Here is a 25,207-nt window from a genome sequence, read left to right on the forward strand (position 1 = left end):
ATTCAAGTCGGGTTATGTTCAAGTCAATAATTTACAGGTTACAATCATGTCGGGTCATTTCCAAAATTGAAGACTAATATCCACGCTTTTTGAGAAATTTCGAAGTTTCAAGGCTCGGTGTCGAAAAGTCTCGAAAATTTAAGGGTGAGCGCGGGGAAATTATGTCGTTGACTAACCTCCTAACGGCCAAACAAAATTTATTATAATCCTAAACTAACCCCTAAACAAGTCTAGTGGTAAGTTCGGAGTCGAACCACAAGGAACGATAATGTTGGATTGTTCTCGATCTAATGCTTAAGCTACGCCGAAGTCGGTTTATGGATACTGGACACTACAACTACACTAACACACATATAAAGATCAAGATATTACAAAGTCTACTAGGGGCAAAGATCCACTTTGAACAATTAACAAGTTAATGGGAATAGATTTGATAATCAATCATGCAAAGAAAGAATTAAAATGGGAATTAATTACCATCAAGAGCAATCTCTCAAATTCCTAGCCTAGATCCCTCATTGACTAGGTGCATAGAAGAAATTTACCCAAAATGCAATCAAATATATAAATTCTAATTCACAATCCCTTGTCAAACTAGAACTAACATGCAATTAAGTTTGCTATCTTGGGAGATCAATCCAATCTAAAACAAACAACATGCCATCATCAATTCAATCAATTTAATCACACAATTATCATCAAATTTATCTCAAATAACTCAATTAACCATAACAAAGCTTCACTCAACACCTAGTAGAAGGAAATCTACTCAAACATGATTAACAAAGCAATTAATAAAGCATAAAGAGAGAAGAGAGTAAGAAATGCTCATTGATATAAAATGGAGATCTTCAAATCATCCAATTCCTCCTTTGAGTATCCAAAATCCATGAAAACCATTGTTTCTCTCACTTTCTCTCTCCAAAATTTGAGAGTTTCTCTCTCTAAAAACCTAAAACTACTGAAAATATGAATTCCCCTCTAAAATGAGCAAAAAAAATCTATTTATAACCCTTACTAAATTGCCTAGGAAGCTCCGCAAAAAGTCGAGCAGCGCGTAGAGGAGCGGGCGTGCAGGAGGTGGAGCGCCCGCCCCAGGTCCAGGAACGGGCGTGCAGAAGGTCGGAGCGCCCGCTCCAAATCTGGAGGAAACAATATGTTTTTTTTTAATTTTGGATTTCCTGTGAGGAGCGGGCGTGCAGATTTTGGAGCGCCCGCTCCTGGTGGTGGATCGCCCGCTCCAAGAACCGGAGCTCCCGCTCCTCTCGGACTGGGCAAACTACTCAGCTTCAAATGAGCATATCACCCACGTTTTACATCGGAATTGAGCAAATGACCTGTCGTTGGAAAGCTCTCGAGATAAGCTTTCATTTCCAATAAGAATCGCCCCAAAATGTTTTGTAGATCAAAAGATATAGGCGTTTGAAGTATGATCTTTGCAAATCAAGTGCACATTTCTTCATTACTTGTTCTTTTATGTTTTATATTTCTTCAATCTTGAGCAATGAACTTATCCAAGTGTTCCTAAACATAAGAGTAAACCAATAAAGTTTAATCTAATGTCATAAGCAACCAAAATATGCAAGAAAAGCCAAAATTGAGCAATAACGACATTTCACACACAAACATGATAAATGTAGTAAAACGCTATTAAAACCAAGTAAAAAGATAGAAAAACTATGAAAAACTAACTACAAAACTCCTAAAAATAGCGACATAAATGACACTTATCAAATTCCCCCAAGCTGAACTTTTGCTCGCCCTCGAGCAAAACAAAAGAAACACAAGGGAATGTGATGCATTTTATACAAACAAAGAAAACTAGAAGGAAAAGAATATACACTAACTCACTTTAGTAGGAATCACGAATACATTTAGCGTATGCATCAAGCACTTTAAACCCTTAGATTGCTCTAGAGGACGAGTAAGCTCTCGTAAGGGTGTCCTAAGAGTTTAACCCATAACTCTTGACAAAAATCAAGGCAAAGCAATAAATAAATAAAATAAAATAAATCGAAGTAAGAGAAAAGTTACAAGCGTTCTAGAGTGGACTTTTATGATGGAACAAACACTAATGAATGTCAATATTTCTAAAATAATAAAGGTATGCACGTTCTAAGATGTCCAAGGTTGATTGAAACATAACATATGCTAAGCATAGAGAACTAAAGGAAACACATTCCACCTTTTGTTCCAACCAATCAAACCACGTTCTCTACTAGTTTCAAATCCACTTTCAAGTTAGCTTCTCATGATTCCACGAAGGAACCGGAAAATAAATAAGAAATTAAAAACATTGAGAAGGTTACCCGACATCTTGGCTATGCAAACTCGCTCTATAGGCTTGATTCCTATTTCCCGCCATCATTTAATGACTTAACCCTCTAGGATCAAAAGGACTTTCAAGGTTGTAACATATAAACTAGGAGAGTAAAGGTGTGGAGAACTCTTGAAATTGGCGGTAAATCTATGTGAAGCACGGGTGGAACTTCTTCCACAAGATCCAAACGATTCCAAAACAAAAGTGCCAAGTATGCTTATTAAATAACTTTCCCCCAAGCTTATTTAACACAAAATAACAAAAACAGGGAAAACAACAATAACAAAACCTCTTTTTTTTTGTGCTTTACATTCTTCTTTACTTTTTTTTCGATATCTTTTTCCAAGTTTTTGCTTTTGCTCTTTTTATTTTTTTTTTTTTTTTTTTTTTTTTTTTTTTTTAATGTCCTTGCCTCTTTTAACTTTGGGCGGCTTTTTCTCAAAATGCATTTGGTTTTATGCAAAAAATTATATACAACACATACTTGCTTTGCAAATGAACTCATAATTCTAAACTTGCTCCATAAACAATAAAACAAGCTCCAAAACAAAATTGCTTCACAAACTAAAGGTAGGAGTTAAAGTGAAACCAAGGCTGGAAGGCTTGTATTGTGGTTAGAGAAAAGAATGTATATGGCTCAAATGGGCTAGTAATAGGGGCAAATGCAAACCAAATCCAAAATTGAAAATTAATCCTATAAAAAGAGAAATGTCTTTGTCATCCCCTAAAGTGTCTCAGTCGCGATCTTGGGAGCTAAAAGTCAAGTTCTAGATATGAGAATGCAATAGCCAAGGATCCAAATATGCCGCTCAACAAAGTATGATGAAGGCTAGAACAATTATACCTCACTAGGGATAGCAATAACTAACTCTTGATTTCATATCCACTATAGAGAGCAACTCCATCTTACCACAAGCAAGTGAACTAGAGCTTCATGGTCCTAAAGTTCTTAGCCAACTACCTTAGCATACCACATCCTAGAGTCAACCTAACACATTCTCAAACCGTGCACACCTCTAAAATTTAGGAAGAAAGACATTCAAGAATACAAGTCCAAAAGTATTATGTCCAAAGCAAGAACAAAAGAAAATACATTGCAAATTTGCCTTGATAGAAACAAAAATCTTTTTGTGATTTTCAAGACATAGAAAATGGAAAAGCATATACAAATGTGCATGGAATATATATGAATAAAAATCTACCAAATATGATAGAATACCCTCCCCCAAGCTTGAATGAGACAACATGCTCAAACATAAATCAAATAATCCATGGGAGGGGAAAACAAGGAGATCAATCCAACAACCCAACATATCTCCTATTTCAAAGCCACTTTAGGTATCAACCAATGGAGAAAGAGCAAGGAATGATATTACCGGATTTTAGGTGGGTGTATATACCCGCAAATGACCCAATTAAACTTTTCAAAGCCACTCTTCTCAAGAATTGAATCTTGTTTTCCATATGCTAGCAATTGTGGTGCCAAACTTCCTTGATTCTTGATCCAAACCAATGCACCAAAGTATATCAAGTTATGTACCTAGAAAAAGGCACACAAACATTTCCATGAGAGAAAATCTATTCTAAAAAGAAAAGAAAATGAAAGCAATAAAACACGGGTTACTTCCCGAGAAAGGCTTGCTTAAGGTCCAAGCTTGACCGCTCTAGTAAATAATATTGCAATGATCGCAAGAGCTTGTCAAATGCACTACTACACATCTCATAAGATAACAAGTAAGCAAATGATATAAGAAGGGCATGCACCAAGATTAGTGCACGCAAAAGAAGGTGAAGAGGGAGTTGCCAAGAAGAAGAAGAATCAAAAGAAAATTCAAGAAAATAAGAAGAAGAATAGAAAGGCAAACTCTCTTCACAAAAATCTTTTTGGGTGGCAAAATCACCCTTTTCCTCAATAGAAGACGAATGAGGGACATAAAAATATTCATAGGCAAGGGGGTCCCCAATAGGCTCATTAACAAAGGAAGGAAGGGATATAGGAGTGTAGGGGATATGGTTGAAATTCCTTGAAAAAGGGACATGAGAGAAGGGGATAGGAGCAATGGTCTTACAAATGGTCTCTTCTTCACCACCATTCCTCAAATCACCAATTTGAGCATGAAAATCAATCATAGAATCCTCAAAAGAAGAACACTCATGATCATGATCTCCCTCAAACATCCAACTTCCAAGAGGAACTACATAATCCCCTTCACTACAATCATGAACAACAACTCCCTCAACTTCCTTAAAGCCTAAAATCTCAAAGCCATGCATGAATGGATGCAAATTCATTTCAAAATCATCTCTCTCCCATGAAACATTTTTAATGAACTCACTCAAAAGGCTATGGGTTTTCATTTGACACTCAATAAACACATTAGACATAACCTCAAATGAATCCAAATACTCATGGATAAAAGGATCACAATCATGCACTTGAGACTCATCAAGATGGGAAAGAGGGTTAGGATTTTCAAAATCAACACTCTCTTCATTCTCAACTCCTTCACCATCACTCATATGCTCACCAATGGGATCCTCACACTCTCTTGGTTGCTCAAAATCATCATCATCATCCTCAACACACACATTAAATTGGGATTTTTCACAAACAAGCATCAAGGGTGACAATTGGCTTTCTAACTCCTCTTTTCTTCTCCTTCCCTCCTCAAGACGCTCCTCGTTCTTTTTCATTATCTCTAATTGACCTCTTATAGAATTAAGAATCATTTCCTTACTAGGCCCAAGCTCATTATCAAGCTCAATGCACCTAATTTGAGATTCAAAAGTAGCAATAAGGGATTCAAAAGGTGTTGAAGGTTGAGGCTCAACAAGAGAAGAAGAAGTACAACCAAGATTGGAAAAATCAACATTAAGATCATGAGCATATACATCACATTGGGGAGTGGGGGCACAATCAAACACATGAGATTCATCATTAAGGGAACGAAGCACATCACAAGAAGGCATGGTAAATAATGAAGAATATTGAAACACACCATTAGCATCAACTTGAGCATGTACCTCATCATCATGAACAAAAGAGGAAATAGAGTTGAAATCATGTGTTTTAGGTTCACTTAAGGGATCATGTAACAAATCATGGGAATTCATGCTAATATTAGAAGTATCAACACATTGCATATCAATAATAGAATCATGATTACCCTTATTATAGACATCCCAAGCAAACCAAACATAAAAATCCCAAGCATCATCAATTGATAATGCTCTAAATTCACCATTATGCATGCATTCAACTTCATCCCTAGTTTGCTCATTCAAACCAAAATAACAAATCTCACAAGCCTCCCAAAGACTACAACAATCAAAATCCAAATATCCCTCAAGTCTATTGAAATATTCACAAAAAGGCTCATTGTCATATTGAGGAAACGAGTTACTTGCCATTTTTTTTTACAAAAACAAGCAAAAATAAAAAAAAAATAAAAAGAAAAGTATACACAAAGACCTAGACTCAAGCAATCAAAAACAATCAAGCATTGACACCGTTCCCCGGCAACGGCGCCATTTTGAGCGCGGGGAAATTATGTCGTTGACTAACCTCCTCACGGCCAAACAAAATTTATTATAATCCTAAACTAACCCCTAAACAAGTCTAGTGGTAAGTTCAGAGTCGAACCACAAGGAACGGTAATGTTGGATTGTTCTCGATCTAATGCTTAAGCTACGCCGAAGTCGGTTTATGGATACTGGACACTACAACTACACTAACACACATATAAAGATCAAGATATTACAAAGTCTACTAGGGGCAAAGATCCACTTTGAACAATTAACAAGTTAATGGGAATAGATTTGATAATCAATCACGCAAAGAAAGAATTAAAATGGGAATTAATTACCATCAAGAGCAATCTCTCAAATTCCTAGCCTAGATCCCTCATTGACTAGGTGCATAGAAGAAATTTACCCAAAATGCAATCAAATATATAAATTCTAATTCACAATCCCTTGTCAAACTAGAACTAACATGCAATTAAGTTTGCTATCTTGGGAGATCAATCCAATCTAAAACAAACAATATGCCATCATCAATTCAATCAATTTAATCACACAATTATCATCAAATTTATCTCAAATAACTCAATTAACCATAACAAAGCTTCACTCAACACCTAGTAGAAGGAAATCTACTCAAACATGATTAACAAAGCAATTAATAAAGCATAAAGAGAGAAGAGAGTAAGAAATGCTCATTGATATAAAATGGAGATCTTCAAATCATCCAATTCCTCCTTTGAGTATCCAAAATCCATGAAAACCATTGTTTCTCTCTCCAAAATTTGAGAGTTTCTCTCTCTAAAAACCTAAAACTACTGAAAATATGAATTCCCCTCTAAAATGAGCAAAAAAAATCTATTTATAACCCTTACTAAATTGCCTAGGAAGCTCCGCAAAAAGTCGAGCAGCGCGTAGAGGAGCGGGCGTGCAGGAGGTGGAGCGCCCGCCCCAGGTCCAGGAACGGGCGTGCAGAAGGTCGGAGCGCCCGCTCCAAATCTGGAGGAAACAATATGTTTTTTTTTAATTTTGGATTTCCTGTGAGGAGCGGGCGTGCAGATTTTGGAGCGCCCGCTCCTGGTGGTGGAGCGCCCGCTCCAAGAACCGGAGCTCCCGCTCCTCTCGGACTGGGCAAACTACTCAGCTTCAAATGAGCATATCACCCACGTTTTACATCGGAATTGAGCATATGACCTGTCGTTGGAAAGCTCTCGAGATAAGCTTTCATTTCCAATAAGAATCGCCCCAAAATGTTTTGTAGATCAAAAGATATAGGCGTTTGAAGTATGATCTTTGCAAATCAAGTGCACATTTCTTCATTACTTGTTCTTTTATGTTTTATATTTCTTCAATCTTGAGCAATGAACTTATCCAAGTGTTCCTAAACATAAGAGTAAACCAATAAAGTTTAATCTAATGTCATAAGCCACCAAAATATGCAAGAAAAGCCAAAATTGAGCAATAACGACATTTCACACACAAACATGACAAATGTAGTAAAACGCTATTAAAACCAAGTAAAAAGATAGAAAAACTATGAAAAACTAACTACAAAACTCCTAAAAATAGCGACATAAATGACACTTATCAAAGGGATACATCTCAGGATCATATAATGCCGTTTTGAATCATATATAATCATTATATGTTGCCATAAATGTTCGTGGTAGGCTTGAGTTAATGAAATCGGTGCAAGTTGTAACCCGGTAAATTGGCCGCTTAAAGGAAAATTGGACGGTTCCATCCACCCAATTGGACTCCCGGAGGGTATTAGGGACGATGATAAAAATTTCGGCAATTTTTATTTTCCAGTGAAAAAAAGTCGAAAAATTCAAACATTGAAGGCTAATATCCACCTTTTTGAGAAATTTTGGAGTCTTCGGAGCCCGGTGTCTAAAAGTCTTGAACTTCTAGGTATTACATCCGGGGGTCATATAATGTCGTTTGGAACCATATTTAATCATTATTTGTTGTCATAAATGTTCGTGGTAAGCTTGAGTTAATGAAATCGGTGCAAGTTGTAAACCGATAAATTGGTCGTTTAAAGGCTAATTGGATGGTTCCACTCACCGAATTGGACTCCTAAAGGGTAATACAGACCATGGTAATACGGACCACAAAAATTGAACTATCTAATTATGTTGTGTGTTGTAGGCAATCATCTCCTTTGAAAAGTCCATTTTCCACTAAAATACGCAAAGTGAGATGCAAAGAGTGACTATTAGAACATAGGAATAATTTTTCACCTGAATTTTACTTATTTAATTTTTTTTTTTACTCATACCTTAACATAATTTGTCAATCCTTATCTACGGAGTAATATATTAAGAAAAAGGATAATAATCCAAAGTGGTCTTTTTATTTATTTAAGTTTTGTTATAATCTTGTCCAAGGTCATTTTATTTTAAGCATTGCATAGTTTTCAAAAAAGCTACCATTGATAGTATATAAATAGTTTACGTCTTCTACTCAATTTATATCAATTCATATAATTAAGGAAAATTTGATTCTAATAATCCAACCTTTGCATTGTCTTATTTTATTAATCCGACTTTTCGATTATTCCTCAATAATCCAAGCTTTGGGGGGTGTCTTAGTCTATTAGGTCAAACCGGTTACTTGACCTAAAATTGTAGGTCACTTGCCACGTGTTGATTTTCTATTTGTCTATTTTTTTTTTCCCTTTCTTCTTCCTCCCTTCCAAGTTCCAACATTCATGAATGCAGCACCACCACCCCTTCCCCTCAAAAATCCGACCACCACCACTCCCTCCCCTCCAAAAACCGACCACCCCACCTTCCCCTCAGAAATCTGACCACCCCATCCCTTTGCCTATAAAATCCGACCACCGTAACCCCTCCCCTCATAAAGCCGACCACCCGTAGCCCCTCCCCTCCAAAATCCGTCCACCCATAGCCTGTCGCTTTTAAAATCCGACCACCCTAACCCCCTCTCTCAAAAATTCGACCACCCTAAGACCTCCATCCTGAAATTCGTGGGCCATGTAGGGGTTCGACGGGATGGGAAAAGGGATTCTGGGTGGGATCGTGGTGTGGAATGGTTTCGCCGACTCGCGTGCTGGTTCTAGTCGTCGGAAAGGGGGCTGCTGGCAGGGGGAGGGGGGAGGGGGAGGAGTGGGGGTGGCTGGGGGAAGGTGGGTCGTGGCCTGGTGATTGGTGGTTGGTTTTATTTTTTTATATTTTTTTTTTCTGTTTTTGCTTAAAATCCTTATTTTTGTTAAAAAAAACTTGGGAAATTCTACATGGTGGCCTCAAGGATTCAGTTTTTCTACGTGGAAGACGAAGTTTTTTCCAACTCTCTTAAGTGGCCCCAAGGTTTTCAAGAATTATGCATAGTGCCCAATTTTTGATTTTTTGGCTAACTTTTTTAATTTTTGGTTAACCATATTAAATAATTTTATTATTATTTTTTTTAAAAAAACCACCTGCCAAAGTGCCCAAACCCCACTGCCACCACCACCTCGCCGGCCGGATCCCTAACCCTAAAACCCAACCATCGACAACTCCTTTTCCCTTCATCGGCCAGCTACACGCTTTCCTTTTCCCCTATCCCGATTTGACCCTCTCCCTCATCGGAACTGCCCCAAACCCAAACCTCAACGAATTTTGTGTAGTTTAGGCAATGGGGATCTGGGTTTGGGTTAAGGGTTTTAGTTTTGGGGTCGCTGGCTCGCAGTGGAGGAAGGGGAGGTCGAATCGGGAGAGGTTCGCCGGCTCGCGGTGGAGGAAGGGGATGTCGAATCGGGAGAGGGGCTTGAATCGGAGGAGGGGCTTGAATCGGGGGAAGGGCTCACGTTTGTGTGGTTGGCTGGGGAAGGGAAAGGGAGTGGTTGGAGACTTGGAGTTGGGCTGGTCAGTCGGTCGGCGAGGGGGGCGGCTGGGCCGTGGGGTTAGGGTTCCGGTGAGGTGGTGGTGGTTGGGTTGGTAATTGGGTTTTTTTTTTTTGGTTTTTATAAATTTTATTGTTTATAAAATTATTTTTTAATAAAAAAAATCAAAGGTTAACCATTTTAATTGTAAAGGTTAGCCAAAAACCTAAAAAAAGGACACTATGCATAATTCTTCAAAACCTTGGGGCCACTTAAGAGAGTTGGAAAAAACTTCGTATTCCACGTAGAAAAACTAAATCCTTGAGGCCACCATGTAGAATTTCCCAATAAAATTTAAAATTAAAAAAAAAAAGTTACCTGAACAACAAGTAGCAGGTCAGTTTGGCCTAATAGACTAAGATACCCCAAAGCTTGGATTATTGAGGAATAATCGAAAGGTCGGATTAATAAAATAAGACCACACAGGTTGGATTTATTAGAATCAAATTTTCCTATAATTAATGACATACTTGATAAAGTAACCGAAAACTATAACTATATTATCCAGAAAAACAATTATGGAGTATGTTCAAACTCCGAAATTCATTTCGACAAGTTACATTCTTGTTTGTAAATTCTCCATGTATACAGAATTCTCCATGTAAATTCTCCATTGTTGTTTGTAAATTCTAAACAGCAACAGGTTGACCGACTAATTGATACATTGTACATTGGCTCCAGGACTTGAAAAATTGGTTGCTTCCTGTGTAAAAACATACAAAAGAAGCAACTAAATTTTCATGATACCTGTAAAGCTCAATATAGATATGAATGCATCTACCCCGTCCTAGCCTTTACTGCTGACAATTTGAAAACAAACTCCTGTAAATAGATAAAAAGAAAAACCCAAGCATTAGCCAACCAAGCTCGTATAAGTAGTTAGCCAAAATAATGAAATCCTACCTTAACAAAATGATGAACCCGTCAAATTTGACTATGCAGCTAGTCATCTCCTCTGAAAGTTAAGTTTTCCGATAAAAATTGCAAATAGAGATGCAAAAGTCAGAGGGAAGATAAGTAACATAGCAGCAACGAGGCCAAGATGATTACGATCAAACCCAAAGTAGTCTTCTATGAACGAAGAGGCTGTAGTGCTTTTGCCAAATACTGTAATTTCTTCATGTATATCACCGTACTGGGAAGACAGCAGACCATGTAGAGTCCAAGAAGTTGGACACAAATAAAATAACCACTGCCACCACTTGAGAATTTGCTGCAAGGAATACCACTGCAATCTCAGTTTTCCAACAAATAAGAGGTATGTATGTGTTCAAGATCTGGCAATACCAACTAAGTACTTGATTACCTGATCCAAGCTTAAATTATACCCAAAATTACATAGCATAATTTTCACACAAAGCAAAATTGAATGACCCAAAATTCGTGCAGCTAATATTGATTAATTTATCATTAAAAGCTAATTAGCAATAGACTCAAAAAATCTGAACCCAAGTGAACATGAACTGAATGGCTCAATATCTGATATCTGAGCTGAACACGATCCAGACAACCTACTTTCTGCCTACAGAATGTCAACCAGAAGCAACCCATCTAACTTTGTGCAAGTTAAATTTTGGGCTTTGATATAAGTTGAAAAAATCGAAAGGAAAATAAGGCTGGTCGGCCATAACCACAGGACGCAGCAGCTATCACATCAACATTATCCCAATGTCTAAACAGAGGCACCAGCCCATGACAGAATGAAAAGAGCCTATTATAGACAGCCGTGCCACCTTAATCACAAGCAGGTAGGCACGGCTTATGCTTATGCCACCTTAAACACAAGTCCAGTAAGGCAGTAATTTGAATTCTAGCCAGAAAGAAAAGATAATGCCCCCTTTGAAGTCTAGAAGCATAAGCACTGTTTCACAATTTCCATGATAGATTCATCCCCTAAAACTTCGAAATTTATCATGATCTTACTTATATACCTTTATAATCATTAATCTATACTCTTTTCTCTTCATCACTGGAGATATTTTGGGAAATCTGGCTGTATTGCACTACTTTAAGAAAGTAGCTATCCTTTCTGAACACAAAATAGTACAAGTGACTAATACTACTAACAGAGGGCATAACATGATTAACTTATCAAAGTTTATATCATTTAGTATATGCATAATATACAACAAAATTATTCCTAGAAAGGTATATTTTTCTTTTATGAAATAATTTCCATGATTTTTTTTTTTGGTCAATGTTATAATGTTATATAGGCAACTGTTGAGAGCATTTGAATTACATAACTCACCGGTTTAGGGAACAGAAATCCAGAAAACAAATTCATCAGCGCATAGTTAGCTGATGCTATGATTGAAGCCATCTGGTAGTTTGGTGTCAATGATGCAAGCATCATACCCAAGTAATTGAAATACACCAAAGTACAGGACATGGCATAGAAGTACCAGATCAACTTGTAGGCTGTTAAGTAATACCCAATCATCGGATATGAAATAATAGTGAATATTAGAGCTATTGTAAGAAGATATGGAAGCTCAACGGTGACCTGTAAATCAGCAACTAGATAAGTGAAACAAGCTAATAAAAAAACGCAAAATAATTGAGTAATAATCAAGATTTCATATACTTTCAGGATAGGAAGCAAAAACCCCTTCTGCCACCCCCCCCCCCCCAAAAAAAAGGTAAAAAAGGTGAGCAAAGGAAATGTGTAAAAATATATGGAGAACTACTAAATTTGACCTGAATTCTTGTTTGCATTCAACAAAAGATGTATTTAAAGATGAAACAAAAAAAATGATTTTGAGTTGATAGTTGTAAGCTAAATGTTTTCTTAGATATATTAGAACTAAACAAATTCTAGTTACAGCAAGAATGGCTCAAATGAAACCAGGTATGGAAAAAAGCTATACCTGTGCAAAAGAATAAGCCCACGAGGAGTACATCCCAGCAAATCTTTCCCGATAAACAACATTTCTTTCGGTTGAGATGAAAGGAAGGACAGATTTACAGTTGTTTATCCCCAAGAATGTCACAGAGACAAACATCGACCCAAATATTGTGAACATACTTTGCTCATCTTTTCTGCCATTTCAATGAACATATTGCTGGATGTAAATATGTGAGCAACATCTCAAAGAACATCATGACCCAAATCCCATCTAAAATATAATTTGACATGGAACATGGAAGTCTTGAATATATGTAGCAGTTGGCAAACACACATCACATTATTACTGAAAAGCAACTTCTAAAAGAATTGTGACCAAATATTTCTTACTAAAAAATACTTCAAAATTCGGAAATCATACAACTGATGACAAATTAGAAAATTTCTGCACACTTACAAAAACCTTGCAATTTTTTTTGAAAAAATTTTCCCTGCCATATGACATACAAAGTATATACTTGGATATATGAAAGCCTGACACCTAGGTAGAGCTAGCTAATAAACAGGGTAATGGGTATAGGGTTAGGGTCAACTTAAAAGGTTGGTCAATATAAGGCCAAAATGATAGCCCAACAAAATTTGTGTATGAAATCTATCATTATAAAAAGTTAAAAACAAAAATTACATCTATAATTTTGTGTTCACTTGTGCTCACTTTTGTCTCTCACCTTTTTACTTTTTCTTGCTTGTTTATTAACATATTCATATCAACCAGCGAGTCTGAAACTCGCTTTGGCTATTCTGATTCATGACAAGGTGACCCTTTATTGACCCTTCCAGATACACCCAATAATCAGTTCTACAACTAGGTGCATCTATTTTTTTTTTTAAGGATATTATAATTCCATACTGACACTAGTTGTAGAACAGCAGGTAATTCGAAAGAGAATTAAGTTTAGATTCCTAAAGAAACTGCCCCAACTTACATGTTCCTCCCTTGCTGCCAGAACAACAATCCAAATATTAGAGATGACACAAGGGAAAACAAGAGACGCATCAAATTGTATGAAGGGCTTCTCCAGTAAGATAGCTGTTGTTTCCAAAGACAAGATTTATATTGTTCCCAACCAGATAGTGAAAAGCGGCTATGAAAATGGAGATCCTTTGAGTCAACAGAAGGGAGACTTAGCTTCTGTACAACCTCTTCATTAATCCTGGAGTTAACATAATAGTCAACATGATTCAGGAAGATACATAAAGAACCAATAAAATAAAAATCTAATAGATAAGAAGAGAAGTACCACAACACTTACTGGCAAAGAACAGAGTTATAGTAAACTTCTGTGAAATTGATCCCCAGTTCAATTTCAGAAGACGCAGAAGTGACCTCTAACATCCATGTTGCAGGATTATAGTTATCTTTGATCTTGGGCATGGAAGGTATAGTCTATTCAATTACAAAACCAAAAAAAGATATCACAGTAAGGCTAAAGTAAAATCTAAGAGGCAGTAAAAATCCAATTAAATTATTAAACAAAAGATCTAGCATAAAATAAGGACATTAAGATAAACCAACCTGAAAATATTCAATTACTTTTCTTGATTGCATGCCCAGGGGTCCAGAATATATTATGCGTCCACCAGTTTTTAAAAGAATCAACTGCAGTAAAACAATACATTCACACCCAGAGATTCAAACACCCACCAAACAGTTACATACTTCGTATTAAACAGGAAAGGTAGAGCTAGAAGTGAGAAAAAAACATCACAGTTTTTCAGGGTAATAATTAATCAATGATGCATCGCAGCATGTAAAATTATGAAGTCAGGATTAGTAGATATATCCCTACATTGATTAGGATGAATCACTAAGACAATAAGATATTTAGTTCATCTAGTATGATTCCATACGTTCTTAACTAGTGAAGTTAGAAGAACTGCAATAAAGTTAGTGGCATAATATCAGGGTGCAAGTAACTGTTTTAAGGGATATACTCCATAGTGATTTTTATCAACAAGGAAAGTATCCTACCTCGTCAAATGCTTCAAACATGTCAATACTTGGTTGATGGATGGTGCAAACAACAGTTCTGCCAGTAGCAACAATGTTCTTTACTGCTCGAATTACAATGGAAGCTGCTCTTGCATCCAGACCTGTTGTAGGCTCATCCATAAAAATAATTGATGGGTTGGCCACAAGCTCCACAGCTATAGTTAGCCGCTTTCTTTGTTCAGTTGATAGACCATTGACACCAGGTAAGCCAACCAAGGCATCTCTTACTTCATTGAGCTCAACAGTTTGAAGGACTTCGTTAACGAATTCCTGAAATGAAATTAAGATAATTCTGCAATGTAAACTTCAATATAAGTCGGAACTAGACTTGCAATTCTTTCCATGTGAATAAATGTCATACAGTTTTGGTATTTGAATCAACATTATCAGGAAGCCGAAGCCAGGCAGAAAAGATAAGTGATTCCTCAACGGTAATATTTGGAGTGTGTATATCTGCTTGTTCACAATAGCCTGATACTCGTGCAAATGTTTCCTGCACCTTTGGATATCCTCCAATACGAATTTCCCCTTTGATGGTGCCACTAGTTTTCCTTCCTGCAAGAACATCAAGAAGAGTCGTCTTTCCAGCTCCACTGACACCCATCAGCGCGGTAAGAACACCTGGCTTAAAAGAACCAGTGATATCATGCAGAAGCTGCAGTTTCTTTTCAGTAAAGCCCCGTTCTCTCATTTCCTAAGACAAGCAAAATAATTATAAATTATGATAACACAGTAAATGCCCAGGGTGCTTATGAACACCGTATTGCAGAAAAGGACCTCAAGCTTATAAAATTTGGTTTTGAGATTACCATTGGGGTATCAATGAAATACTGCACATTGTGAAATGTTACTGTAAGGGGTTGGAATGGTAAGATCATATAACCTGCCATAATTACCAGACGTTTGAGAATGCTGGACGACAAAATTGCGCCGATAGCAATAAATGTTATAAAGAAAAATGTCCGCATGAGCGATGCTAATTAATAGGAAATTCAGATGAATTTTTTAAACCTTTATTAGATTCTACACAGCTTTTTTTTCCACAACTTTTTAGCTCGTTGTCCACTTGATATGGATCTCCTGATCCTTGTAATTGAGAAAGCTTTTCTCTAGAGATGAAAGCCGTAGATGCTCTCGGAGCTACAAATATAATCAAGAAAAATTTAAATCAGTAATGTTACTATGACCTGTTTCTAGAGAAAAAAAAAAAAAGAGAAAAAAAAAAAAAGACAATCCCACCCTTCAAGTAAGTTAATGCCAAAGTAAATCCCACCGTGGAAAGTATGCAAAACCCAAACAAAGCACCAATCGAAACCCAGACAAAGTAACCGTCAAACAGTAGTCCACGAGATTGAAGTACTTCATGACCTATCGTTGTGTTCGAAGCAAGCATCTACAAATAAGAATAAGAATCAGCTAATAGATGAGGAGCAAATGCACCAAGTACTTTCAATGAATTAAACACCAGCAACACTTTGAAGTTTTCAGAAAAGCATTAACACTTTGTTTGGATAGAAAGAAATGGAAAGAAAAGAAGAGATGAGAAAGGAAGGAGGACATATTCTTTTTTTTTGGGAAAAGGATTGGGGGGAAGGAAGGGAATGAGAGGGAGGGATCCATTTTCCCTCTCTCTTTCAACTTAGAAAAGATGAAACTGCTAGCTAGAATGTCATTATCCAAGAGGACATGAGCAGAGCACTGATGTCTAGTACTCCAGTGGATTATCCAACTAGCTGTTATAGTTAAAAATCAACAAATTAATACAACAATCAAGAATGACCAAGATGGTCTTCTAGCAGGTTCTTCATATATCTTTGAGATAAATAATCAAAGCAAAGGATCAATCATACAATCCTATTGTTCATTCTAGCATGTCAAATTTTTGCACATAAACTTGCATCATAATTGTCATGCCTCTAACTGCTTACCTTCTGCCACCTTGGAGAAAGAAATTCATTAGTTGCAAGACCAATCTCTCCATAAGTAAGTGGCACAGCCCAAAATCCCCATCTTAACCATACTGGCATTGAAGCTGTAAGTAAAAACACAGGTAAGTAATAGTATTCAGATGATCAGCGAATTTTATTAGGTAAAACTTCACAAGTATTCTTACATTGTGGGATTATGAATCCACTGAATATGAAAACAAATAGTATGAAAATAACGGAAGCAAAAGTGGAAGCAACTGTGGTACGAAACAGAGAAGCCAAGAGCCTGAACATGGATATTGATGCTAAGTGCACACCAGAAAATAGAAGTGCTTGGCAGAAAAACCTGAAATATGCAGAAAACTCTCAAAATTTATTCCAATATCTGGTTAATTAGAATACAAAAGTACTAAGATTGATGAGTGTTACAGCAACTAAACAATGACAGTCACAACCAAGAGTACACTGTCACAGCATATAACTCCTCAAAACCTACCTTCCAACTTCTGGAGCATATCCAATGGTACAGTAAGTAAGTGAGGTCCAGATAACAGCAAGCAAAATGGACAAAGGGATCTTCAAGATAGTGGCCGGAATTGCATAGGCCCAAGCGGGGTAGAAATACAGATCTCTCTGTTTAAAGAAAACAGGAAGTCTTATGATAGTCATTGACAGTTCCGGAAATCCATCAAGAAGAAGCATGATAAGACCATAGAATAGAGAGCCCAGATAATAATTTGCATGAAGAATGTCAACATGCATCCGTATACGTAAGAATACAGTCATTGTTATCAGAGCTATAATGACCAACTGCAAGTGGAAATATCAGGAAAAACACAAGAAACAAAAATTAGGTTGCAATTCAATGTAGCTCTAACATATATACACACTACATATAACTGAACATTGAAATTGACTTTTAAGGAGGGGGAGGGGGGAGAGGAGATATTTGAAGTTTAAACCCATAACCTCATGGTTTCATAGTTGCTGTTTATATTACTAACCCAGAAAAAATAATTACATTTTAAAACAGTACATGCATTCCAACAAACATATACAGGTGTGCCCCAGCAAAACCATGAACAACAAGCAACTTTTGAACTTTATTTGTCAAAACAATAACCCAAAGAAGAAATAGAAGTTGTAAGCACACTGTGAAGTGTAAACAACCTGAATAATTTTGAAAATATAAACGAAAGAGTTTCTCTTCATAAGCAGGAATTCCCTTGAAAAACAAGCTTTGAAGAGTTCTCCCTTTGGCAGAGAAAACTTGTAAAAGGAGATGGTGTAATCGTCAACCTGCGTCTTCACAGGTGGCTGTGAAGCCTCTTCATATAAAGTCTTTCCAACACGAGATGCCCTATATTTCTCACAGAACATATTTACAGAGATATAGCCATAAGGTTCTTTGCGAAACCAGTACTGTGGTTGGTCTTTTTGTGAAATAACCTGTAGAAAAAAGGGTATCAAGTGTAGGATTTTACATTTAGCAAAAGGAAGTTAGAGAAAAATGCAGTCACTTCATAATATTAAGCTTGTATCACCAAATACCAGAAAAACTGTTACCTCCTGAAGAAAGTCAGCTATTCCCTTCCTCTTGGGACACCTAAAACCACAGGTATCAAAGAATTCCAGAACACAATCACGAGGCCCATGATACACAATCTTTCCTTCTGCCATTAAAATTACATCATCGAAAAGATCAAAGGTTTCTGGTGCTGGCTGAAGAAGGGCAATCAGTGCAGATGCATCTGTTACGTGAACCAACTGTTGAATACACGAGACAATCTGAAATGCAGTAGAGCTGTCCAAGCCATTCGTTATCTCATCCATAAATAATGCCTTGGTTGGCCCAACAATCATTTCACCTACAAAATTCCATTACAACAACAATTCTTCAGACTGATGGGAGTATGTTCTAATTCAAGTTAAAGAATGGTTGTTTTATGCACAATTCACTGAAGCACCTGTAGTCAATCTTTTCTTTTGACCACCTGAGATACCTCTCCTCATAACATCTCCAACCATAGTGTCAGCACATATATCAAGTCCAAGAATCTGACAGAGAACAGATGGCAAGTATTTGAGCATGTGATTGACAATAAACTTCTATAAACCACAAGTTGACTAGAAAAATCAAATATGAAGAAGATTTTTTTAAAAGACTTACTTTAAGTATGTAGTCTGTCTGCAAGGAATTCTTCAACCCTTCAACAGCTATTGCCTGTTAAATCATTAGATTAAATGCACGCATTTACTAAACACCATGGTACTTCAGACATAAAAATTAATAGAGAGGACTGGAAGTCCTTTTCATCCCTTCTTGCTACATCTCTTTAAATTAAGTGTTTAAATAAATGATTAAAGCAAAGCATAGACATCAAATGTAATTTGAAAATTATTTGAAGAAGCATAAATCAATCAGGTATAAGCAAATGCCTCATCAACTCTCATATAGTCCTCGTAAAGAGGAGAGATTCCAGAAATAAGAATATACAGAGTTACAGACGATCTCTTGAGGAGTTTCTATTTCAGAATATGCACTCATGATCAAGGGACAAGGAACTCATTAAATTGTTGAGGAATATGAGAGTTATCTTTTCTTCAACAAATATAGTGAGAGGGCTATGAAAATATGAAACTATAAATCACCAATAACATCTCAGCAACCAAAATGAACCTTACAATAATCACATGAAGGGCTAGAATCAAGAGCTTTACCTTTGCTGGCATTGGTTTATATTAAATTTAAAGTGCAAAGCAATATGCCAAACAGATCTATTTAACATAAATTACATATCAAAGGGAGCTTTTACCACAGACAAACCTTTCAACATATGATGCAATCACATTTGCTATTTGCCTGAGTAGAAAGCATAGTGAGAGCTGTCAAATTCTGATTTAGGTACAGCTAGTACAATAGAAAATTTGTCATTTATTTGAATAAAATCAGTATTGAAGGAAGCAAGGGATCAAGTTAGCAATATAGCATAAAATGATGATACATAGAGCTGCAAAGACAAAATCATGGCTGGAATACCTTCATGTATGCATCTATATCAGCATCTGGAATGATTCCTTCCTGCTTCTCCCGTTTACAGACCTCAATTAACAAGTCTTAAGAGCAACAAACTTCCATTATTACTTGGACGTGATGAATGGTCATTCAAAAAAACCAGTAATCAGGAACTGAATAAACTTACCTGCACGGCTTCCCACACCTTGACAACGAGCTGAAAAATCAACTGTCTCTCTCACAGTCATTTCAGGAATATGCAGGTCATGCTGGCTTATATAAGCAGAAGTTTTTTGAGGAATAAATTCTTCAAATCTGTGCCCATTGTATTCAATATCTCCTTTAAGCTGCAATAAAAAGAAACAATATGTGTAGGAGTTGGAAAACACTGGCTGTTTATGAAAATGAAAACTCCTATTAACCCCATTCATATTCTCTCCCTTAACGATGCTTCTTTCAAAATAGAATCATGGAGGATTTGATAACAATGAGGTTTAACAGCTTAAGTACAGTAAAAATTTAAGTTAAAACTTCTCATCCCCAGAACCAAAATGCAAGAAATAAAGAAATACAGAAGTAAAAGGAATGTTTTAGCTGCATTTGACATATATCATGGAAGTGTTTAAGAGGTAAGGCAAACTCATAATATTTAATTAAAAAAAAAAAAACCTCCAAAGAGCTGTCAAGGTTTCCTGAAAGTGCCAACAAAAGGGAGCTTTTACCACACCCAGGTGGACCAAGTAGTAGAGTCATTCTGCAAAATCACCAGCAACTATATAAAGGCACTTGTCCAGAAGACTTTCAGAAAGATGACCATAATACATCTAGATACTCTAGAGATCTGTGAGTTGATTTTAAGACTTCTAATACAGACTAATCTAGTGTTCTACTACTAGCAAACCTTCCAACTTGCCTACCTTAAATCCCTAAGAAAAACAGAAAATACTCAAATAAATTAGAGTACACATTACGTAAAGCACAGACTCATATGTAAAATATCTGAGAGCATTTTAATCACCACAGTATCTCAAAGCTCGCAGCCTCTAGTAACTCTGAACATAGAGATAGGAGGCTGTTCATTGTCAATTAGATTAAGCTCTCCAAACTTCAATCTGCACAATCTTAGATGTAATAGCTTTCTACTCCTTACAGAGAACTGATGCTATCCTAAATCCTAATGAGTAGAAAATCTAGAAAGCTTAAAATTCACAAATTTGAAAGTTACAAGTCATAATAGAAACAAACCTAAGCATCAAGTTTCTTTATTGGGCTATTAGGCCATACAGCAGACCCCATATAAGAGGTCTTTTTGAAAGCTTGAATTAAGGAATTCACTCTGTGTGTCTTCCCCACTCCCTGTTCAGCTCTTTAATTTGCTTTTATATAACTTGGCCACATTGGATAAATGATATGCCATTTTAAGCATATCTAAAGAAGAATAACTCATTCATTATAAAATATAACATCAGTATTCTATCAGCTTGGATTAGAAGAACACTAGCAGTGTAGGAGTATGGTAGTGTAAATGTTGTCTCAAACACTTCAGTCTGAGGATATTAAGCGAACATCTATTGACGCCATATCCAGATTTGTCATGCTTCCAGAAGATTAGGAAGTTACATTAATGTGAATTGTGATAAGAGTTGGGAACACCACCCAGTCACCCACAATACTGCAAATGAATAGTGTACCAACTTATCTGCATGTGATAATCTTTGAACCACTAAGTCATAGACTGACTTTTGAAAAGCATTAAGCAGCACAAAACTCTATCAAGGAGAGAGCATAAAACTGAAAGTACCATGCTAAATGTTACATATTGAAGAATATACTTTAGCAGCAGCATGACACTGACCAACGCTTGACTGCAGTAATATTAGAACCAGATGAGGGAAGAGCCACATGCAAGCTTCTTCTCATAAAAGTAGTTTTTTCTGTCGAACAATTCTTAGCACTAGACGAGGGAGGACCATATACAAGCTTACACATGAAACAGTTGTTCTGTCTAACACTTTTTAGGACAAAGTTAAATACTCAATTTGTAGATAAATTATTCACTGACCTCCCAGGTTTGATTATGCCACTGACATCCTTAATAATGCTAAGCTTTGCTTCTTGCAATTGAGACCTCAATAGCTTGGAGAAGACCTGTACAATAGAATATTGCAAGTAGATAACTCAGAGTAGGGGCCGCTGACTAAGTTCTTTCTTTTCGTGAATTAGACAAATTTTTAAGCTGAAAAAAAGAACAAGTCTCGTTTTATAATAACATTAACATCTATTCAGCATTTCAGCTTCATGCATTCATAAATAGTGGTAAATGACATCATAGTTTAGACACCGAACAAGAATTAATGACAAAATTCCATAATGAGAATTACAACAAAGAGCTACGATTACATATGAAATTCTCCAAATTCCTTATGTACTTACAGAAAGACTACTTTTAAAAGTGTTCCACAGAGTAGGAAGGGGCTTGCCATCCACAACCTTACACCTTGCGTCTACAAAAAGGTTTTTATACTTTATCTTGACAGTAGGAAATTGTAAGCCAACTCTACACAGGAGAAAATTTGCAAAATTATAGGACAACCACATAACAACAAATGATACAGTATTGCATAGTTTTGATAAACCTTACTTTTCCATTCTTTTCCTAAGTTTCTGCAACAACCGAAGGTTATCTTGTTCAATCTGCTTGATGAGCTTCTCAATGAATTGATGGCGGTCTAGAGGTCCAAGCATGGAGACATCAATCATCCGTTTTCCATTGGCATTAATTGTGCTTCCACCATCATATTTATCAAACAATAACATCCTTGATCTTTGATAGGCTGGTAACCTCTCGATTTTAGCCCATTCCTGAATGAACTCCTCATCAAGGACATCTTTTGAAGAATCCAAAGATGTATTTCTTCTGAAACTGGACTTGTGACTCTGGAACGACAATCTTGAGCTTTTACCAAGCTCTGCCAGTTCAGAATGTTGGGGCTCAATTTCATCATCAAAGAATTGAGACATAGCATAGTACTGGAATGGAATCAAAGAAGCAAAGAAGACAATGGAAAATAGGAGAAGGATTTATCTATTCATTTAAATGGTATGAATTATTTTATACACTTGCAGAAAATATAATAAATATCATAACAAGTGTATCAGTGTCTAACAAAAATCAGATCTGCCAAAAAAAAAATTAACTCATATGGGACACTAGATGGGATGATGGATGCATGTACTAAGAATTACACGCAACATGACCATCACTTAATTTGCATAGCATTAGACCGACATAGAACAATCTAAATGTATCAGATTTCGAATCAACTTAATAACAGAAATTATTGAATATAATATGATACGAGTACAGCTGTACAAGAGACTTAATTTCAGCTTCCTAAGTCGAATGAATTAAATTTCTGACTTAATTAATAATAAATTCAGGATCCGGACTGATGATGAATAAAAAGGCCATTCCATCATACCCCGAGGGGAGTTACCCGGTCTTGACATATAAATAGTAAGTACTTTGTACATTGAATTTATAATTAAACAATTGGCATGCAGCAGTGTAATTAACAGTTTGTAGTTTTATGAGCTAACAGATTAATTGTGTCGTATTATGCATTGGCAAGATATTAACATCCAAATAGTCACAATGAAAGGTATGTGCAAATGAAAAATACACAATGAGAGAGAGAGAGAAAGAGGAGTATGGTAGATAGAAATCAACTCAAAGAATTACAATTTGAGGGTGTTATCTATCTAACCTACATAATAATCACAAAAGTATTACAGTAATAGCCTATTACTAACCTACATCATTTGGTTCTCGGTAGCATCATTGCTTACATAAATAAGCACTCTTTTTTTTTTCAAACTTCAGCAAACCTATTATAGTATTCAAATGATGCCCTCATTAAGCATTCAAAATAGCTATAATTTGACAAAAATATTGAATACTACTTGGACAAAGAAAGTGTTAGATTTTCTCATATTGAACGCAGTGTTGCAACACATAATCAACATCATTTCCCATAAAGATTCCTAAAGTATAAACTAAAAAGGCTGCATCTTCAAAGAGAAACTCTATCAATCATACGTAGTATATTATAGTGATACAACCAGTTTGTGTATAGCCTAACTCTTTCATCAATAGAAATGATTCAAATAAAGAAAAAGGGTTGCTTTTGCTCGAGTTTATTCAATATTCAATCCCAGTAATTGGGGGTAAATAGAAATGACAACTGCTTGTATAAATGTATTATATTGGGTTTTTGGTGCAAAATCATGCTATATTCTTAATTACTAGGGGTTGGAACAATGCGACAACTACATCTCGAGAGAGTATAAGAATAACCCTCACGACCAGATGGTCAGCTACGGAGTATTAAAATAGACAATCAGTAATCTGTATATAATTATATTACTTCTAACTACAATAAACTAATCAAGTACTTAAATTTCTCCTGGGGTGAATACATTTGCTTATAAATATTCAGGATAATCCTTCAAATTTCAAGCAAAAATTAAACAGAAAAATTGCAATTCACATACTAATTTACGTGCAAAACATTACCCAACTCACAAAATATGCAGATAAATTTGAACAACAAATAAAATCAAGGAAATACTAAGAAATTGAGATAATTGAAGTAAAGAAATTGAAAAATGTGCCTGCTTTTGATTGACCCTTGATCTTGTTGAGCTGCTAAATGATATTCTGCCTGCAATCAAGGAAAAATAATGCAGAAATTAGAAATGGAATTTGATTATCAATGACAAATTACAATTATAATTCAATATATTATATGGGGAATTTAGATTACACTCTCAATTTTTATGTAAGATTACTGGTGCTAAAAGATAAATCGCTCCTTCAACGTCATTAGTAAATTAGTCAAGTTTAATCGACGCAATAGCTGGTTTTACCCTTTTACTTAGGCTTCACTTTTATAGTTTTATACATGGGAACTTCGATTACATTCTATGAATTACTCTATTTTTCACATTTTCTACCGATATAGTCGAAATAGTGTATTTGTGTTAGTTTTGGACCGAGTTTAGTATTTTAGTCTATCTTACGATCTAGGAATATAATTGATCTGATTCCAATCGGATTGGAGAGTAGTTTTTTAGAGCTTTCCAACGATATATTATTTGCCTTAATCCGAGTTCGGGATCAAAAGTTATGATTAAAAAAAAAAAACGCAATAAAATTGAAAAAAAAAAAAGCGGGAGAAACGACTAGAATTTTGAAAAGGTAAACATTTGGCCTCTAAACATTTTTTTTTTTTAATTATGACTTTAACTCCAGCAATGACCCTTACACTTGGTCGATAAAGGTTTGTTGGGAGGAGAGAATGTTAGACTGGGTTTGAGGGAAGTAAAAAAATGAAATACACGTAAGAGTATGTTTGTCATGTATTAATGTAGGCGTTACTTGGTAAAATTAAGAAATTGGGTGAGAAAGTACATTAGAGCATTTACATTAGTAGAGTGACTCACAATTATATATACTCCCTCCGTCCCATAATACACTTCCTGTTTTCCTATTTTAGAGTTCTTCCTATTTTTATTTTTCGAAAGTAGGTAAAGACCATTATATCCTCATTTTTTTAACTTTATTCATTG

General features: G+C 36.0%; 1 protein-coding gene across 2 annotated transcripts; it reads right to left on the reverse strand.

Moving 5' to 3' along the window:
* Positions 1-10,114: 10,114 nt before the first annotated feature.
* On the reverse strand, positions 10,115-24,484 carry LOC145628651 (pleiotropic drug resistance protein 3-like). Of its 2 annotated transcripts, XM_081681005.1 has the most exons (26): positions 24,403-24,484; positions 22,218-24,300; positions 22,010-22,133; positions 21,639-21,724; positions 20,246-20,330; positions 19,764-19,923; positions 19,601-19,677; positions 18,731-18,784; positions 18,528-18,618; positions 18,127-18,428; positions 17,731-18,009; positions 17,057-17,370; positions 16,746-16,906; positions 16,561-16,664; positions 15,872-16,025; positions 15,644-15,772; positions 15,442-15,515; positions 14,994-15,326; positions 14,612-14,902; positions 14,156-14,239; positions 13,893-14,026; positions 13,566-13,793; positions 12,602-12,773; positions 11,983-12,237; positions 10,635-10,944; positions 10,115-10,553 (listed from the first exon to the last, which is right to left on the reverse strand). In XM_081681005.1, the coding sequence occupies exons 2-25, from the start codon at positions 22,595-22,597 to the stop codon at positions 10,678-10,680; spliced, it is 4,338 nt and encodes a 1,445-aa protein (XP_081537131.1). In that variant the 5' UTR covers positions 22,598-24,300; positions 24,403-24,484; the 3' UTR covers positions 10,115-10,553; positions 10,635-10,677. The 2 variants fall into 2 exon arrangements, with proteins under 2 accessions (XP_081537131.1, XP_081537132.1); XM_081681006.1 differs by lacking the exon at positions 24,403-24,484 and having other exon boundaries at positions 22,010-22,080; positions 22,218-22,338.
* Positions 24,485-25,207: the final 723 nt, after the last annotated feature.

Source organism: Chenopodium album, chromosome 4, assembly GCF_948465745.1.
Source record: "Chenopodium album chromosome 4, dcCheAlbu1.1, whole genome shotgun sequence".
Taxonomy (NCBI): domain Eukaryota; kingdom Viridiplantae; phylum Streptophyta; class Magnoliopsida; order Caryophyllales; family Amaranthaceae; genus Chenopodium; species Chenopodium album.

Excerpts from the sequence above, each read along its gene's own strand:
- LOC145628651 (XM_081681005.1), bottom strand. The coding sequence starts at position 22,597 with ATGTCTCAATTCTTTGATGATGAAATTGAGCCCCAACATTCTGAACTG. Across the intron at positions 21,725-22,009 it reads CTTTTAAAAGTAGTCTTTCT|GTCTTCTCCAAGCTATTGAG; the intron begins GTAAGTACATAA and ends TCTATTGTACAG. Across the intron at positions 18,619-18,730 it reads AGACAGACTACATACTTAAA|ATTCTTGGACTTGATATATG; the intron begins GTAAGTCTTTTA and ends GTTCTCTGTCAG.